Here is a 20,351-nt window from a genome sequence, read left to right on the forward strand (position 1 = left end):
AATCCATTATTATTATTATTATTATTATTACTAAATCCAAAGTTGTTTTAAAAGAAAATCGTGTCACTTGGCAGCCTCTGGACAGTGGCTCTGGACATTTATTTTGGGCTGTTATTTTAAAAGATGATCTTTAACTGTATCTTTTAACTGTAATAAACAAAACAAAACAAAAATCTACATGTACAAAATCACCAGTCAGATCTGCTGACATTGCTTAGACATTGATGACATTGGTTAAAAAAACATCTTAATAGGCTTTTTTTGCCCTGTGAATATATTTACCATCAGCTGAGCTGTTGTGGAATCCTTTGATGGGTTTAAATTCAGGAGTCTTTGAGTTTCAAGTCTCTCCAGTCTAATATTGTGAATACTGAACAAAAAAATGCAAATCTCTTACTACAGTGGTGTGAAAAAGTGTTTGCCCCCTCCCTGATTTCCTTTTTTTTTTGTGTGTTTGTCACACTTAAATGTTTTGGATAATTAAACAAATTTAAATATTAGACAAAGATAGAAAAAGTGAACACAAAATGTATTTTCTAAATGAAGGTGCTTGTTAAGGGGGGAAAAAAATCCAAACCTACGTGAAAAAGCGATTGCCTCCTAAACCTAATAACTAGTGGGGCTACCCTTAGCAACTGCAATCAAGCATTTGCGATAACTAGCAACAAGTCTTTAGCAGCACTGTGGAGGAATTTTGACCCACTTTGCAAATTTGTTGTAATTCAGCCACATTGGGTTTTCGAGCATGAACTGCCTTTTTAAGGTCATGCCACAGCATCTCAATGGGATTCAGCTCAGAACTTTCACTAGGCCAGTTCAAAGTCTTTATTTTGTTTTTCTCGTCATTTAGAAGTGAATTTGCTGGTCTATTTTGGATCATTGTCCTGCAGCAATGATCCAAGTGTGCTTCAGCTTCAGGTCGCCAACAGATGGACTGACATTCTCCTTTAGGATGTTTTTGTATACAGCAGAATTCATGGTTTCAATTACTATAGCAAGTCTTCCAGGTCCTGAGGTAGCAAAAAAGCCCCAGAACATCACACAACCACCACCATATTTTACTGTTGGTATGATGTTTATTCATGATTTTTGGCAAATATGAGATGAGCATTGATGTTTCTTTTGCTCGTCACTGGTTTTCTCCTAAAGCCTCTCATATATGTCATTTTCGCCCAGTCGCTTTCTTATTGCTGAATCATGAAGTCTGACCTTAACTGCGAAATGTGAAGCCTGCAATTCTTTCATGTTGTTTTGGGTTCTCTTGTGACTGCCTGGATGAGTTGTCAATGTGTTCTTGGAGTAATTTTGGTAGGCCGGTCACTCCTGGGAAAGTTCACCATCTTTGTTTTCTCCATTTGCGTATAGTCGCTCTCACCGTGGCCCGCTGGAGTCCCACAGCTTTAGAAATAGCTTTGTAACCTTTTCCAGTGACTTTGTTTCTCAGGTGTTTCTTTAAATTGTGGTGTGAAATGTTGTTTTTTGAGATCTTCTAGCTTGCTTTACTTTCTCAGACAGGTTCTATTTAAACGATTTCTTGAGTAAACAGGTCTGGCAGTATTTAGGCCTTAGTGTGTTTAGTAAAAGTGAACTCAGCTTTCAAAAAAAATATGGTTAGTCACAGTTAATTCATTTAACAAGAGCAGCAATTACTTTTTCACATAAGACCAGGTAAGTTTGGGTAGCTTTTCTCCTGTAATCAATGAAACCATCATTTAAAAACTGCATTTACTCTGCACTGTAATGTAAATTTGTGGTCAATGATCTGAAGCATGTAAATATAACAAACATGCAAAAAACCCTAGGAAATCAGGAAGGGGGCAAACACCTTTTCACGCCACAGTATAAGGGAAAGTTCCCCTAATAATACATTTTACATTTGAGTTTCTCACATTTGACTCAGTTTCGGGTCCAGCCTCAAGTGCCCATTGAGGAGCAGCAGTTTTTTCCCAGTTTTTAAAATGATTTTAGCCCCTGAGGTTGGCACTTTCTGATGTAAAATGGTAACTGCACAGAAGTTTAATCTGTGTAAGTCCAGGGTTTAGGCATACTAGAGTTACAGTCTACAGTGTAGAACAGGAGGAACGTGAAGATGACATATCCCCGCGGCCTGTCTGCCCTCGACGGACAATGTTTCGCTCCGATCAGCAGATCAAGACCTGATCACTTTACATAGGGATGCATTGTAACCTCTGTAACTACACACACGTGTACACACCTACAGAATAGCTGGGGTTCAGGTCAGAAGCAGATATGCTGGAGTCTGCTGCCCATCATAGCTGCATTGATTTCCTTTCTCCTGCGTCAGGCTGTCTTGTCAACAGACTCCTCTAGATGAATTATTCACAGGACAGCCCTGCCAGGATCTGTAAATAAATACTTAACTAATATTGGCCTCTACAACCCACAGTGCTCAGCTTACTGTGAGGGGGGCTTTGAAGGAAAATGAAGACAGCAACACAAAATTGGCCCTGAAGATAAGTTTTCATCCATCCTTGTTGGAATCTGTTAAGTGTTTAATCGCTGGCTTATTTGTGGTGATCTCAAACCGCAATAGTGTTTCCTCCCCTGATGCTGTATAATCAGAGTCTTGGTAGAATTGATTACATGTATAGTGCTAATTAAATTATTAAGTCAAACAAACTGTAGCTTTGTTATACTGTTGTTTTTTACATCTCAATAGACTGCGCGAAAACTATTTTTCACATTAAAGGGAAACAACAGATAACAAATTATATTTCCTCGTCTTGCTGATCTTTCATAATTAGCAAGAGTTCGTAATGCTGATGAAATGTAACTTTGAAGGAAGCATTCCATCTAATGCAAGTTATTTTTAATATTTAGAAGAAGAAAAAACAAAAGTGTGACTAACATGTTTTCACACTCGAGGCACAAATCACTCTTCTTCACACTGTTCTTCACGCAATACTCAGTGGAGAAATGACCATATGGAGCAAAGTGTTAAACAACATTCACAGGCTTCTGTCTGTTCATCAGCCTTCACACAGTGTGTATACCAAAGCAAAACCCACCTTGAGGCATTTTTGATGCTGTATCAAGCAAAAACAATATAGCAGGAAAAGAGCATCATTAGACTGGCTGTAGAGTAGCTCTAATTACACTAATGGGCTCTCTTGAAATGTATCTCTCCCTATTTTTAGGTGTGTCTACAGTAAAATCCTCTTAGGAGCTTTGTGCAGCATATACAATAATAGTACACGCGATAATGATTAAATAGTGCCCTAACATAGACATTATTAAATAAAGCCCATTTCTTGACTACTTCAGAGCAAGCAGAGATGCTTCGCTCCAGTGGCTTTGTTACCAGTTCACAGAACAGCCACCTTTAGAGGCAGATCTCTGATAAGGCCAGGCAAGATGTCAGAAACCCATGATGTCTTTTTTTCAGATGTCTGACTCCTTAACCCAAAATGTTCACCAGTCTTCCTATCTGACACTCTGTACACTTGTGTATTTTGTCTACAGCCATGTAACGTTTTCTTCCACTTTCCCATAACTTCCTTTTATTCCAGTTTTATAGATTTTAGACTTCTGGACCACAAAAAGTGCTAAAGTTTTAAAACTTTAAATTGCTTTCTTTTGCTACAGACAATAGAAGTAGTACAGGAACAATGAAGAAATGCAGTACACAGTCAGCCATCATGGAGAACCCAGAAATCTACTTCACACCAGTACAATCGTCCTCATTTTGTGGCTTTTTATCTGAGTAATATGTAATACATAGTAAAATGACTGTGTTAGATTGTAGATTGTTTTAAAAAGGGGGGTGTGCAGTCATGTTATGATTGCCATGCTTCATAGGTTTAATCTTGCAGTGTGAAGCAGCAGGTCTTAACCTCGATTTGTGACCGTCTTTCATTTTATGAGCTTTGGATTAAAACATCTGCCATGTGGTGTATGCTACACATAACGAGGTTTGTAATAAGATCAGCCTGCGTGACACTGGGATCACAGCTATTTCTCTGTTACAAAGCCTCTTTCCTCTTTTAGACTTTCATCTGAGCAGACAGATTTTTTTCTCTGTATGGATTTGGTGGACTGACAGAAGCAAAGGAGTCTTTTTCTTTCTGTCTTCTCAGTGTGCCACTCTCTCTCTCAGCGTCAAGCTTAACCATTTTGTAAATGACATGTTAGAAAAGCATTGTATTGTCAGTAACATTTTTTTTGTTAGTGCAGCTGTGTACACTCCCTTCATGATGAATCAACTAAAAGTATCGTTTTTAGGATTCAAGTCAGTTTTTCGCCTCTCTATTGTGTTTAAACTTTGTAAGACTGCTGGCTTGACTGCATTTGTGCTGATACTGTATTGCTTTCAGCGAATGACCAGTGTGAACTTTCTTTTATGGCTTTGTTATGTGTGTGCACATTTGCGTTTAACAACAGATAAAAACAGATATAACAAGACGCATTTTTCCTTTATGGCTAACAGTTGACAACAGACCTCCTGCTGAGATTTTAAGAAACTGGAACGATGACTCAAAACTTACTTTAATCGCTTTACACAGCATGAAGAGATTGTGTATGTGTTTTAATGTTTCTGTGTTGTAACTCACTGAGGATTTTGCTCCTTGTATATACCAAAGAAGCATAGATAATTTTTACCACAGTGTTGTCATGTCTTTGTGACTCATTGAGGTAAAATCCCAGTCACACAGACCAGGTGGCCAGTTGGTGACCTCTGACAATATCTGGTTTGTATGGTTGGCCAGGTTGGTGATTGAGAAGATTGTTCGGCATCAAAATAAAGGTTGCCTTTCAAAATGTGTAGGTTGCAGTAGTCCAACTGGTCAAGGAATACACGTTTCTCTACTGATTGAAGGTTTCCAGTCTCTAGGCCTATGTGACTGAAGCCTAACAAAGTACATTTTAACCCTTTATAATGAAATCTATACTGTGCAGTATGGCCAATTTGTGTCTTTATGTCAATTCCAAATAAGAAGTTGGAGTTCATTGCTGTTCTCTATGTAATGCAAAAGCATACATTCCTCACTGAGAAACTGAGACACTACCTCAGTGCCTGTGAAGGTAAGTTCCTTAGCAGTATGCTGGACTACACATTATCTCAAGAGCTCATATAGTCCTCTGATGCAACAACAATAACCTGAGATACATTTATTCCTTTTTGATGGAGAAGGGAAAAAGGGACTAACAAGTAAACGTATCTGTTAGTAAAGAGGAAAAGTCTGTGTGCAAAAAGTTATAGAGCAAATTTGTTCAGAAAGGATAGCAGCATGTCTACAAGTGAGAATGGCAAGTGAATGCTTTTCATTCAGCATGACGTCAAAAAAATGTAAATTTTTGTAGGCCTAAGGTATTTCTGTCAAGTTGTCTAAAAGTTAAACATTTTGTTGCCCAGTGTTAAAACATACAGGGAGCTGAAAAACAGTGACGATACAAAGACAGAAACAAAGTCTGGAAAAGAGAGAGATATAATTGCTCTGGGGGATTGTATCCGCATTCAGCCACTACTGGGGAGATTGGTGACATCCACCATATTGATTAGTGCATTTAATGCTAACACACACACACACACACACACACACACACACACACATATCCATGCTGGGATAGCACAATGTGATTCCATAGCCACTCTCCCAGTTCCAAACCTGATATGCTTTAGCTAATTCTACACTTCTTTTCTACTTCTTTCTTCTACTGATATGTTTCTCTGTGTCTTCTTTACTTTACACTTTCTTTCTAACTGTATGTTCTGTACAGCTGGTCTCAAGGTGACATAGAGAAAAACCTGTTAAAAAGAAACTTTCAAGTTCATCAAATTGTATTTAAGTCAGTTGCTGGAACGTAAAATCCGTGCGTGGACATTACACATGACTTATTTAGCTGTTTTGAAATGAGGCATAATGTGGGAGGAGTCAGTCTGCCTGAGAAACCAAAAGACACTGAAAGCTCATATTGTAACAATCTGTTTATCACAAAGGCAACCCACCCTAAAGTGTTCCCTACTTTACCCTCTCAAATAATTTATGCATCATTCAGTAAGACTTCAACCAAAGTTGTTACAGTATGCAGCAGCACACTGTATGAATTGAGGAGTGGACCCAAAATCTAGACACAAAGGAACATGAGACTAAACTTGAATATTAACAAAAGGCAAGCCTTTTAATATGGCTAAAAGGTGGGGAAACAAAAGGCACATGCACACTGGGGAGAAACTAACTAGAACTAAACTGGGAAAACTGAATGCTGAAGACAAAGAGCAAAACCTTGAATGTGGAAAATCCTGGCGACATGGAAACATGTCTCCTGACAAAGACTGAATGAGAAAACACAAACTAAATACACACAGGAGGATAATGAGGGAATGGGGAACAGGTGGGAACATAGCTGGGACAAATCAGACCTAACAAGACAAGGGGAAGCAAAACTAGACACAATGCACATAGGGCAAGGACTTTCACAATAAAACAGGAAACAGAATGTAATGCAGACATGACAACACGAACTTGATAACATAAGCAGTGTTGGTCAAGTTACTTGAAAAAAGTAATCGGTAACTAATTACTGATTACTTCCCCCAAAAAGTAATCCCGTTACTTTACTGATTACTTATTTTCAAAAGTAATTAATTACTTGGTTACTTTTTAAAAACACGATTTACAATCTGAAGAGGTGATAAAGCGATAGATCTTTCAGCCCAATTCTACTTTTTCTACATAATCCATCATACAAAATGTAATCAAATGGAAAAGTCTCTTTTTTTAACTTGTTTTATCAGTTTTAATCTTTTAACTTTATGCATCAAGCAAAAATTTAATTATATGCAACATTCTCTGACTTGAATAAATTAGTTTAACATTTAAACCTATTTTCTACACATTCCAGCACATAAAATAAAATATTTTTTGTGTTTACACTCACTCTCACAGCAGAAAATAAATAAAGTCAAAGACTCAGCGGTCCTGTTGCACTATTTTCACCTGACACTAGCAAAACTAGTGTCTGTCCGTCAGAGGATAGACTTTAAAGTTCTGATGCTGGCCTATAAAGCTCTGAATGGTTTAGGACCAAAATACATCAATGACCTCCTGACCCAGTATGAACCATCCAGATCCCTCAGGTCATCTGGATCCGGTCTTTTATCAGTTCCCAGAGTCAGAACCAGACACGGAGAAGCTGCATTCAGCTTTTATGCTCCATATATCTGGAACAAACTCCCAGAAAGCCTCAGATCAGCTGAAACACTCAGTTTATTTAAATCCAGGTTGAAGACTCACCTGTTCTCAGCTGCATTTGAATAAAGCACCAAATCCACACTTTAAGCTTAAATTTCAAAACTTACATTAACTACTGATTTTATCTACTGTTCTGATTTTATCTGTTTTGATTTTATATACTGTTGTTTGTTTGTTTGTTTGTTAATTAGTTAGTTAGTTTATTTGCTTGTTTTAATCAATTTTAAATAGTGCTGTCAATAGATTAAAAAAAATTAACTAACTAATCTCACAATTTTCTGTTATTAATTGCGATTAATCTCAATTACTTTATTAATAGCCTGGCTCCAATTACATTTTTTTTATTCTTTATATTTTAAGATTGTAACAGACATTTATGCAACACAATGAAGTAAATGCAGAATAAACACAAAGAATGTATGCTGAAATTCAAAGAAAATTTTAATAGTTTTCATCAATCTTTAACACAGTGAAAACTTACAAAAAACCTTTAAGGCCATCAACAGTGACTGAACCCAGGCCTACAGGTTAAAGTGAATATCATAACAATAAAGGGTGCACAAAACTCAGTATTTAAAACACAAAAAGACACAGCTGAAAACCCAGAATGTTGAACATTTTTCACTTCAAAGGAGCAATCTGGATTAGTCCTTCTTTGCACTCAGCCAGTTACTGAGGCAGACTATTCTGTTTACATTGTCTGATGACAAAGAAGCACGCTTCTTTTGAATGATGTGACCTGAGAGTGAGAATAATCTCTCACAAGGCACTGTGGTTGCAGGGGTTGACAGGTACTTGCGTGCAATAGGTGCCAGCCTGGCATGTGCTCCTTCTCTCTTTAACCACCACTGTAGTGGACACTCTCCTATGTCAATTTTGGGCTCTGCTTTGTACAGATTCAGACAGCAGTCTATAGCATCTTCCTCTTCCTCTGTATCTGAATCAGGAGAACCCAGCAAGCAGATGGACATCTTGCTCTTCTTTGGTGAGGGTTCCTCTGTTGTCTGAGCAGATGGTTGGTGTGCATCCGTCTCTGACATCAGAAGGTCATGTACTGATGCCCACACCTCTCTTCTTTCATCTTTGGAAAGGCATTTAAGATCTTTAAACCTGGGATCAAGGGCAGTAGCAATCTTCAGCCATGTGAGATTGCTGCTGTCCCTCCGCTGAGCTAGGTCTGTGGTAAAAATCTTCTTAAACCTCAAAACGTAGACTGGGTCATCATCTGAGGGCTCCATAATCCTGAACAAATGACACAAGGCTGGCAACACCATGGAACAAGAGACATACCGCTCTCCTCCCAGCAGTTCGGTAACATATCTGCAATAGAAAGATCAAGTCTGTATTTTTCTATTAATCACACAGAGACAAACATAAAAACTACATATGAAAATACACAGAGAGGTGGAGGTGGAGAACATACTTGAAAACAAAGCTAGAATGCAAAGATAGACACACAATCATGAGAAACAAAATGTATTTACCTGCAAGGTTCCAGTAGTTCCTCCAGCTTTTGCAGTCTGTCAAGCTCCTGGTCAGTCAACATAGTCACCTTGCTGTTTTGTTGAGTCAGGATGGTGGTCAGCCCAAATTTGTTTCTCTGGATCCGCTTGATCATCTCTAGGGTGGAGTTCCATCTTGTTGGAACGTCCTGAACAAGCGGTTCTGTTTGATGTCCATGTGCAGCTTGCTGTGCCTTTAATTCCTGAGCGTTTGCTGGACTTTTCCATTCGTTTGCAACATTCAGAAAATGGTCAGCACACGCCTCAGCATAGTGTCTCTCTTCAGTTTTACTCACTGTTAGTGCAAACGATTGCATAGTCCAGTCGTTATCAATAAAATGCGCCATGACCCCCAAGTAATTATCGTTGTTCACCGAAGTCCAGTGGTCTCCAGTGAGAGCGACATTCCTTACTTGCACAAGCTTGCTGGACTGCTGAGCCCTCTGGTCCCCATACAAAGTGTGCAGTCTCGACACAATGGTTCCTCTCGAGGGCAGATTGTAACACTCATCTCCTGATGCAGCACGAATGACTTCTCTCAGTCCATCATCTTCTACTATGCTAACTGGTCGGCAGTTTTTAGCTATCCAAACAACCAAGGAATTGGTTACCTTTTCTCTCACATTTTTTGTTATTCGTCCACAAGCACCATACTCCTGAAGCGTAGACTGGCGAGGTCCCGTAGAGGTGGATTCAGTTGGGTGTTTTGCTCTCAGGTGATACGCCAGTGATGAACTGCTTCTGTGGTACTTGAATTCAGCGTTGCAAATTGTGCATCTTACTCTCGTTTTGTCCAACAAGCCATCAGGCAACTTCTTAAAGAGAAACTTTCCACCCAAAAGTCCGCCCTCGTCCATGCTTGCGTGTGTTAGCTAGTGTTAGCTAGATAGTAGCATGGTGTCACTTCTTCTTCTAATCATTTCTGTCAGGCCAAACGCCAGCATAGCACACTGTTGCCCCCTCCTCCAGAGGTGCTCATGAATTTAAAGGTCTTAGATTACACGAAATTAATAAAAAAACAAAATCAGCGTTAAATTTTTTTAATGCATTAAACATTTCGCGTTGATCTTAACAATTAACGCGATAATTTTGACAGCACTAATTTTAAATCATGCTTTTTATTTGTTCTTGTTTCTAATGTCTCTGTAAAGCACTTTGAATCACCTTGTTGTTGAATTGTGCTATACAAATAAACTTGCCTTGCCTTGCCTGTAAAGCAGGACTGCGGGAGGCGGAGGTTTACCCTGGTGCAGGTGTGCCACGGTCAGTTGAAGAATCCGCGACTTTCTCTGTGAGTTTCCCATTACGTCGTTGCGCACTCGGTGCTTGCTTGGAAGTTTAGGGTTTTTTTTCGCTGTAAAAAGAAGTTTTCTTCCCACGCACGAAGGACACTAATGTTTTTGTCACTTTTTATGGAATCAAACTCAAAGTAAGGTCAGTACTTCCACGCTTTAAACGCTGCACACTAATACTCTCTCCCACAATCGATATGTGATCCATTGTTGATCTGCACACAGCTGTTGTCACTAACGGCGCACTCGCTTACGTCACTGTCGTGAGACATTCTCGCAAAAAATCACGGTTTTAGTAACGCAGTAACGCAGCGTTCCTACGGGAAAGTAACGGTAATCTAATTACCGTTTTTGCAATAGTAATCCCTTACTTTACTCGTTACTTGAAAAAAGTAATCAGGTTACAGTAACGCGTTACAAGTAACGCGTTACTGCCCATCTCTGAACATAAGACAAACAAACATGAAACACATAAAGTTAAACTTAGATATAGTGGAAGAAAACACAAGGGGAATCTAATAAACAAATGAATTTAACTAACCTAACAAACTTAAACATAAACATTGACATCCAAATAAACTAAAACTTAAAACGCTGGGTCAACAGACCCGGGAATGTGACAAAAGTGGCCTTAAACTCATTGGGAAAGTGAAGTCCCAAACCCAGGATCTGAGCACTGTTTTCCCCCAAACTTCACTACAGTCACACCCTGCTGGCCATCAGAAAGAATGCAGGGTTTGGCTTAACTTTTCAAACTTAAAATGCATTCATCTTTTACACAGAGATGCAGGGACTAGATTGCCCTTAACAGTACAGGTATTTTATTTGTAGACAGCAGCAACTTACTACATTACTTTGTATTATTAAAATGTATAATTGTGTGCTGAGTCAATTAAATAGATTCGGTTTATTGAGATAATTTTGTATATCCATGTACTCATAAAATTACTTATATTTTAAACACTTAAATAAAAAATATTATCAAGAAAAATATCCAGATGTGCTTCCCGGAGACATAAAAATAAGACTATGAGCATTGCTTTTCTTTCATTTAATATTTACATATTTTATCCGTGTAGTAGGATTGAATTATTATTTAAAAAAACCAAACAGATGAAAAATTAACCTTTATGTGGCCACAAGTCCACAATCACTGGCTGGTGACAATTAGCTGAAGTTAACACAAGCAAAATAAGTGGTTTGGAGAAGATGAGGAAGGACAACAGACATCACGTTAATTGACCAGGGGAAAACTGAGGCCATAAATCTACAAAGGCCAATGTGGGAAATGGGTAACACGAGGGTGCATCAGAGACAAATCAAGGAATAATAAGATAAAGGAAGCAAAGCAAAACATAAGACACAAGGGACAACCCACCATATGTGGCAAATGGTTATTAAGTGAGGCTGAGCTTTTAAGGTCCATTGCTTTTAAGGGTGCACAAGCTGATCCAAAAACTTGAACCATGAAGCAAAACTAGTGTCAAACATGTTCTCGTGTGTTGTATTTTCCCTGCTTTTGTTTAAAAATCCAACAAGTGCAAATTATCTTTATTTCCTAAAAGACCAATCATGTAGTCCAGTCATGATGAGGACAAGCATGCCGAACATCTGAACAGCGGAAGACGTTTGAAGTTATTCACTGTAACATTTGTGTGTAGCTGGCAATGAAAATCACATGAATGCTAATGTTATGATATCTGATCTTGAGCTATTTTGTGAGCATCAAGTGAAGTCTGCAATATGACTAAGTTAGGGGTCAGGCACCTGACTCTACTTTGCAGCCGAATTCATATTGACTCAGCTGTCACTGTGACATACAGACCTCTCATGCATTTGTTATGCAGATGTCAGGACCCTTGCTCACAGTATGACTGCCTCTTTCCTCTCTGCCTCCCTGGTTTGGTGAACCCTCCTCCTATATTAATGACATGTTGATAAAGAGCTCTCCCATTACACCCACACCCATCTTTAACCTTGATGCTGATCTGTGTTTGTGTGCGTCTGCCCTCTGTCATCACTCTTCTATTATTTACCACGCGTCTCTGTCTGGGAAGGGCTTGTGTGTGAGGCTAGCAATCGCTTCTAGGTAAACAACCACTGCCAATGACACGAATGACCCTCACACACACACAAACGCACACACACACATACCTTACTAACCTCATCCCTTCTCTGACCACATCTCATTTCAGATCGATATGTTTTAAGCGAGGCCTAAAACAAACTTTGCTTGCATGGCTGCTGTGTGTGTTTGTTTAATTTCATGGAGGATGCAGGTGTCATTTTCCAGGTCAGTCTATGGTGCCCTTTAGGTTGTCTTCAGGTGACAGTGAGAGATATCCATCCTCTCTATCTGTGACACCTCAGTATGCCTGCATGTCTCTTTCTGTAGCCAGATTAGCTGCTTCGGGGTTGGGTATAGATTTGTTTACATACATGCACACAGACTTTACATATAGAAGATTCATTTTAAAGTTACCTATATGTATAGATCTTTTGGCAGTGTTATAGAAAATCAGCCCTATGGGTCTAACTAATTATTTTTTTCAATCATAAGACACAAGCAATCCTCTGTGAGGTATTTTACTATCACTTCCGTCACTATTTAAGTTTATAAAATTGAACTGACCCTTTTTACTTGTTTCCCTGTAACTCATCCAGTGCAACTGCCTTATTTCCTTCATGTTTGTGTGGCTGTCACATGTTCAAAAAGGAGGGAAATGCACACATAGACCATTACATTTAATAGGGAGACACATATGCTCAGTTACTACAGAATGAATGACCAACAAATCAAGAAAAACTCATATGTAATCAGTCATTCTTCAATACTTCCCTAATTACCCTTGATTTAAGACTTTATTATTGATAATGATTTTCTTCTACTGTAGAACGGTCTGGGAGATACTAAATAAGTGAATCATTAGGTAATGAGTAATTCATAATTAGTGGTAACGTGATTATCTCCCCATTTTCTTTATGAGTTATTCCTTATTGACTCTAATTCAAACACTGAGCATCAACTGTTCATTCATTACTAATTACTCCAACATTTCTTATTCTTTGTGGCACCTCGAGTAAAGTGAATCATATTTACTAGTAGGGATGGGTACCGGGATGGGTACCGGTGTACCGGTTCTGACATAAACGGTAGTAACCAGACCGAAAAGCAGCGCACATTTCGGTGCTTTATTTCGATGCTTTTTTTTCCTGAGCTGTGATACACTTCTAGCCAATCATTTTACGTGTCCGAGGATAGTAGGCGGGCCCAGGTACGTACGTTCTTTTATGCAGAGCTACAGATTAAAAATGTCCAAGGCGAAGCGGTCAAAAGTCTGGCTGTACTTCACAGCAAAATATGCAAACTCAGCAGCCTGCAACAAGTGCTTTAAGCTGATACTGTGATACTGTCAAAGGAGATAACACCAAGAATCCGATTAAACAGCTGGCGACGCATAGCGTTTTTTTTAAAAGCCGAGAAATGCGCCGTATTTGATAGCTTGCTGCGAGACCTCACACTGTGCACGTCGGGTGGGTTGCCAGTTATCGGACCCGGAGCAACATCCCCCAAAAACCCAAAGAATAGAGTCCTGGCCCCTAGCCCTGCCAGTGTAGCAGAAATGATGAGGATGATGATGCAGCAGCAGCCGTTCTTCTCTGCGTGCGTAGCTTAATGTTGTTAGTGTGTAATTTACGTTGAGTAGGCTAACCACGTTATTACATTAATGCAGGTAAGGTGAACTAGCAAACATCATCATAGCTACATGCTGTCTTCTTGTTTGATGGCAGATACTCCCTTCACCCTGGCCAAAAAGGCTAAAATGACCAAAGAAAAAGTGGAAAACAGGTAAACATAAGAGGTTTTTGTATAAAGTTTGTGTTTGTCCATTGTTTGAGCACTGCTTCCAGCCAAGAGTGATACCATATATGCCACATAGCTGCAGAAAAGGCTAACATTGTTATCTTTTTACAAAAAAAACAGCTGAACATGAGAGGTTTTTGGACAAAGTTTGTGTTCTCCATTCTTTAAGCACCGGTTCGAGCACTGTTTAAGCACCGGCACTGTTTCAAAAGTACCGATTTGGCACCGGTATCGGATAAAACTATTGCTAAAAATTATTGCTTATTATATAATCCTGGATCAGGAATTATCAGGGTGTGATGAGTGTTTCAGGCCAATCTTTTTTTATTTTCAATTCTTTTATTTACTCATTCTTTCATAATTACATGTTACTGTTTTCCTTATTGTAAAGCAACAATGAAAAAAAGAATCTACCCACAGTCTGCATCAATGATATCATGACTTAAAAAAAAATATCCACACACGATTAAACTGTTGATACAGCCTAAGGCATGGTGCTGTAGACAGACAGACAGATGCTTTATTTAAGGGAAATTACTGTGTTACAGCAGCAGGATAAAGAATAAAAACACTACAGTTTACAGTAAATAAACAAAGTTAAAGTACAAGGAACATAGTGAGGGCCTTATGCTGTAAGAGCATGGAAATGTAAATATATAACAGTGATTTTAAATTAAAGAAGAGTAAAAAAAATAAGGCTGGGATTGTGCAGCAGAGTATTAGGGTAGGGTGTTTGAGCTTAAAACTACTGATAACCTAGCAGCAGCTATTTGCAGCCAACCTGACTTGTGTCTGATGGTTTTTTGTTTTTTTTACCAAAGCACACCAAAAGAAAATATAGAGCATCTATTATCATTTTTTAAATGTGACAAATTATCACACATCAACGATCATGTTTCATTCTGAGCTGAGCGTTGACAAGAGTTCAGTTGTATATAAACCATAGTAGTACTTCAGCATGAACATTTTGATTGAGATGGTAAAAAAATCGTAGGCCTTGTAGCTTTAGAATCAGAATCAGAAAGGGTTTTATTGCCAAATGTTGAGCAGGGTTTAAGGGTTTTAGCTGTATTTTGTGAGTCAAAAGTAAAAGCATTATTATTATCATCATTATTATTATTATTAGAGACCTTGGTGTTTCCATAGAACACAAACCAACATTGAAACTCTTGTACTACCATGAAAGTGGTCACTTTAAAGCACCTGAACCTGAATACTGTATTCTCTTTGAGGCCCACTCCAAGAGCAAAAGAGACATTAACAACGACCCTCACTAATGCTAATCTTCAATAGGATTGTTTGTCCATTCATATCCTTACTGATCATGTTTTTCATCTACCTTCTTGTCTCCAGTGTTTTTCAGACAAACAAAAGATACACAATAAATTAGTTTTATTATGCCAATTCCAATTAAAAACTCACAAAGACAGCTTTAATTAAGCAATAACTCTTAGAATCTGATATGTATTTGATGTGAAGACTCACACAGCGACCTGGGAAGATAGCCGGGCTGTGGATTACTCAGAAAAAGAGACTCTAAGTTAGGTATTGTGGACAGTTTTTATGCGCTCCACCTACTGTACAACTCTGCACTGTAAACCCGAACAAGTTGACTGAACTTAAAACTTTTGTGGAAACTGATTACCTCAAAAGATTTAAGTACAAAAACTCATATCTTCTAAGTATGGGGTACTCAAAATTTGTATTTATTGTTAACCTAAAAATTTTAAATTATATTTTCTATTTTATTAATTGAGCTTTACTCAAAGACTGTATACTTTAATTTCAATATTTTTGTGTTTCTTGTAGTTTATTATTTTGATGCAACACAATGCAATTATATTACAACCTAAACTCAAATTATCTGATTATTAATTAAAAGATATGTTGTGAGTGTAGACTACTAAAAAAAAAAAAGTACGGAAATTCAGTTACTTTACATTTTGTTTATTTAACATTTTTTCATGAAAATTTAAAAACATCACAAATGTTTTTATAAAACAACTAACATGGACATCGGCACCATAAAGTGAGCATTATAAATTCTGTGTAGAACATTTATCTTTTTATAAACTCACAAAGGACGACATCAGTCTTAATTGCATCTTTCTCAAAATACACAAAAATGCAAAACAAAAAGTCAAATACTAATCACTTTTTTTTAAATAGAAATGAAAAACAATTTTTTAAAATGGGTACAAAGACGATCAGCTTCCAAATAACCAGATAAGGCAGTCAAGTATAGGAAAATTAGGTAAACTGATGGAGTTAAATCCACCCAAAGCCTGTAGTAAACTTAAAGTGCTTAAAGTGCTTCAAACAAAGTGCTCAGTAACAGAGTGCGTGTCCTAACAAACATTGCCTTATATTCCTTAAGAGCATGTAGGCAGGGGTTTCAGGGGTTTGCCGTCATCAAGCCCCATGAAGATATTTTGGACTAAGGCAAATGTGTGAACCAGCTTCCTGGGGTAGTCTAAATGCAGAGCATAGATCAAGCCAAACAATAAAGCAAATGCATTTGCAAATCTGGGAATATCACGCATCACCTAGTCACCTTTCACCAAAACAGCCATGCTTGAGGAAGTAAAATGGACTGGACTGGGAAGCGCCGTCGGTAACCACTGTGAGAAGGGCAACTGGAGTGTCAATGAGGGTCGACTCATCCAATGCGTCCGCCTGGAATAGACACAGTATCAATGGTAAATGGCCTGTATTTGTATAGCGCTTTACACATTCAGTCATCCAGACATTCACACCCATTCACACACACATTCACACACTGGTGATGGCAGCTACATTGTAGCCACAGCCACCCTGGGGCGCACTGACAGAGGCGAGGCTGCCGGACACTGGCACCAGCGGGCCCTCTGACCACCACCAGTAGGCAACGGGTGAAGTGTCTTGCCCAAGGACACAACGACCGAGACTGTCGGAGCCAGGGCTCGAACCGGCAACCTTCTGATTACAAGGCGAACTCCCAACTCTTGAGCCACGATCGCCCCAATTAAATAAGTAAGGTTGGTTTGAGAGAATGTGACAAGCATGACCTGTAATCTAGCAAAACATTCAGCAGTGTAGTGGGTTACTTTGTAACGAGTTAGGGTACTCTACTTTTTTTGAAAAATGTACATTAACGTGTTAGCTTCTTGCATTACATAATTTGTATTTTTATTATTTTTCTAAAAAAAAAAAAGTAATTTTTTATTTCATGACTTTATCTCAAAAAGAAACTAAATCTTGACTTCAGCCTGGTTTTTGGGCCACCTGCAGCATAGCCATAGTGCTGTGATACGCCTGTGCCCTGCTCCTGACCTGTGTGTGTGTGGGTTTTCTACAGAGAGGGTATTTTGTTTGTACAATTTGGTAGCTGCTAGGGTATTAAATTGTATTTAAAAAAATCCATAGCATTTTATCTTACTGGCAGAATTTAAGTAATGCAAAAATACACTTACATTACATGTCTAAAAGAATTCTGGGTCCTCCTCCCGCAGGTATACAGGAAGGGCACGAAGTACTGCAGTGCGTTTCACGTTGATATCAGGCGCCTCCTAAAAAGGGAAAAGAAAAGTTCATTTAACACAAAGTTTTCAGGTGTCATTCTTTGGGGAGAATACATGTTTATGAAACTGCATGACATCAGACTCTACTAAATTTTGGAGACTTTTCTTTTAAGATACAACCTTTCTGTCTCTTGTGACAGAGAGTATGTTTCTTAATCATTTGACAAAAACCCTACACAGTATTTTAAAATAGTGTTCTCCAGATCAGAGCTGTGATCTATATAGAACATGGGATTCAAAGCAAGGAAAAATTGTGTGTTTATCAGTGAAACTTTTAATTGTGTGGATGCTTTAAGCATCCACACTATTGAGTTCCTGTTTCTCTTTATTCTTTATTATTGTGTGGATGCTTAAGCATCCACACTATTGAGTTCCTGTTTCTCTTTATTCTTTATTATTGTGTGGATGCTTTAAGCATCCACACTATTGAGTTCCTCTTGGGACTTCCGTACACTTTTTGGCACTTAACTACTTCCACAATTTTCAGCCGATTTTCACCGTTCAAATTTTAAAATATTCTGCTATTTCTGCTAATTCCTGCTATGTCTTTTGGTATTTTTCACTATTATACTTTTTAAAATATTAAGCTTAATTTGTCCCATTGAAATGAATGGGAAACTTCAGCAATTCTGCTAAAATTTGCTTGTTTCTGAAACTTAACTACTTCCTCATATTTTCACGTAGAACAACCATTCAAACTTTAAAATGTTCTCAAATTATTGGGCTATTCAGGTATGATTCAGCTTTTTCAAATCTTTTACCGTTTTACCTTTATGCCTCTTAAAGTTTTCAGTTGCAAAATTGTGATTTTTCACAAAATACATGCGTTGTTATGGTTGCTATGCACTTGGCTTCCAGTGTGCCACTGAAGGTTTTGCAGTCTTCTCTTCATGTCCGAACAACTTCTTGCTACTTGCTCAATCTTCACTCAACTTCCACAAATTATACATCAAAACATAGGTATTTTTGCTGGGTTTCCGAAAATGTCACTATCATTGTTGTGGTATTCATAGAACTTTCGCAAATCTCCTCAGACCAACACAATGTCGGAAAACTCTCCATATAAAGTGAATGGAGAGTTTGTTCAAAATCACCGCTGCATTTCTGTAATGAGAGGCATATTCGAATCGTCATATCTCCTTAACGAAGCAAAGTTAAGACATGAGGCTTGTCCCGGTATATCTTCAGACACTCGTGACGCTCACAATTCAAGAATTTCTTTCTCACGTATTACCGTTCTGAAATGAGTTGGACTTGTTTGAGGGTAGGAAATTCGTCCGTCGCTCAGATTTCTTCAAATTTCAAACCCTGGAAATGAAGCACTTTTTTCTCTCGTCATAACTTTTTGTTGGATTTCCACAGAGACCTGAAAATTTCCATGACTGTTCACCAAAGCCTGCTGTCTCTTACGGTGAAAGAATGATATCGATACTCCAAATAGATTTCGAGTTACAAAGCGTTGTTTGAGGGCAAGTCAAGCCAGTTTTTGCTTCGCTCTACTCAGTTATGGTGCATTAGAAGTCAAATATCTTTAATAATTCACATTTTAATGATAAATTGTCAACACTGGAAGATTCCCCCATCTCTTCTGAACAAAACGGTGTAAGAATGACCGCTCTAGCCCCTACGGTTAGGAAATTATGGTCATTTGTTTGAGGGGAGTCGTCATTATGAGAAATAGGCTGCAATAATCCTGTGCCTCTCTGTGCTGCGTGTGTAAAAAGATGCACCTGTTTTGGCGGGAAAAAGTACACAGGCTCTCTGATTGGTGGATTCAAATTCAGCAGCTCCCAGGCTGACCTAGAAACTTACTTCTCTCTCCCTGTGCATTTTTTTGCTGATTTTTTCATTTAACAAGTATATTTGAGGGACCCTCAGCATGTTCATCATTTTTTCAGCTGTCCATTTTGCTTTTCCAATTTTTCTGTTTAACTTATTACTATTGTGCTAAATCATACTATTTCTGCTATTTTATAAGATTTGTGCAAAATATAGTATTTCTGCCAAATATAGTATTTCTGATTATTTATAGTTTTTCCACTAAATCATAGTACAGTATTTCTGCTTTTTATAGGATTTGTGCTAAAACATAGTATTTCTACTAAATGTAGTATTTATGCTTAATCATACTATTTCTGCTTTTCATAGAATTTGTGCCTAATATAGTATTTCTGCTAAATTACAGTATTTATGCTTTTTATACTATTTGTGCTAAAACATAGTATTTCTACTAAATGTAGTATTTATGCTTAATCATACTATTTCTGCTTTTTATAGGATTTGTGCCTAATATAGTATTTCTGCTTTTTATAGGATTTTTGCTCAAACATAGTATTTCTACTAAATGTAGTGTTTATGCTTAATCATACTATTTCTGCTTTTTATAGGATTTGTGCTTAATATAGTATTTCTGCTAAATTATAGTATTTCTGCTTTTTATAGTATTTGTGCTAAAACATAGTATTTCTACTAAATGTAGTGTTTATGCTTAATCATACTATTTCTGCTTTTTATAGGATTTGTGCTTAATATAGTATTTCTGCTAAATTATAGTATTTGTGCTTTTTATAGTATTTGTGCTAAAACATAGTATTTCTACTAAATGTAGTATTTATGCTTAATCATAGTATTTCTATATATTTCTGCCAGGTCCCCAGGCAGCCAATCCTCTGTGAGGACTGAGACATTCAAATTTTCAAATCAGGGCCTGCACGGCTTCCCAGCCAATCATATATGTGTCCTGAGGCATTCAAATTTGCATATTGGGGCCTTCATGGCTTCTAAGCCAGCCAATCATATCTGAGGGCTGAGGAATTCAAATCCACAAATCAGGGCCTGCACGGCTTCCCAGCCAGCCAATCATATATGTGGTCTGAGGCATTCAAATTTGCATATTGGGGAATTCGTGGCTTCTAAGT

At 38.0% G+C, this 20,351-nt stretch overlaps 2 protein-coding genes across 3 annotated transcripts in view; one reads left to right on the forward strand and one right to left on the reverse strand.

The window, feature by feature from the left end:
* The window catches only part of LOC147312948 (exostosin-1), a 435,823-nt gene that overhangs the window by 142,182 nt on the left and 273,290 nt on the right, over nucleotides 1-20,351 (forward strand). The window lies entirely within an intron of this gene.
* Nucleotides 7,714-9,623, reverse strand: LOC147312951 (E3 SUMO-protein ligase ZBED1-like). The gene is made up of 2 exons (XM_086263793.1): nucleotides 8,699-9,623; nucleotides 7,714-8,534 (listed from the first exon to the last, which is right to left on the reverse strand). Exons 1-2 carry the CDS (start codon nucleotides 9,571-9,573, stop codon nucleotides 7,859-7,861), a joined length of 1,551 nt encoding a protein of 516 aa, XP_086119919.1. The 5' UTR covers nucleotides 9,574-9,623; the 3' UTR covers nucleotides 7,714-7,858.

The sequence above is a fragment of the Aulonocara sp. 'chitande type north' Nkhata Bay genome, linkage group LG15 (genome assembly GCF_057382095.1).
Source record: "Aulonocara sp. 'chitande type north' Nkhata Bay isolate Kocher_YH1m ecotype deep benthic linkage group LG15, A_spYH_male_GT1.1, whole genome shotgun sequence".
In the NCBI taxonomy this organism is placed as follows: Eukaryota; Metazoa; Chordata; class Actinopteri; order Cichliformes; family Cichlidae; genus Aulonocara; species Aulonocara sp. 'chitande type north' Nkhata Bay.

Coding starts and splice junctions, on each gene's coding strand:
- LOC147312951 (XM_086263793.1), bottom strand. CDS start 9,573: ATGGACGAGGGCGGACTTTTGGGTGGAAAGTTTCTCTTTAAGAAGTTG. Junction 8,535..8,698: donor GAACTACTGGAACCTTGCAG/GTAAATACATTT, acceptor TTTCTATTGCAG/ATATGTTACCGAACTGCTGG.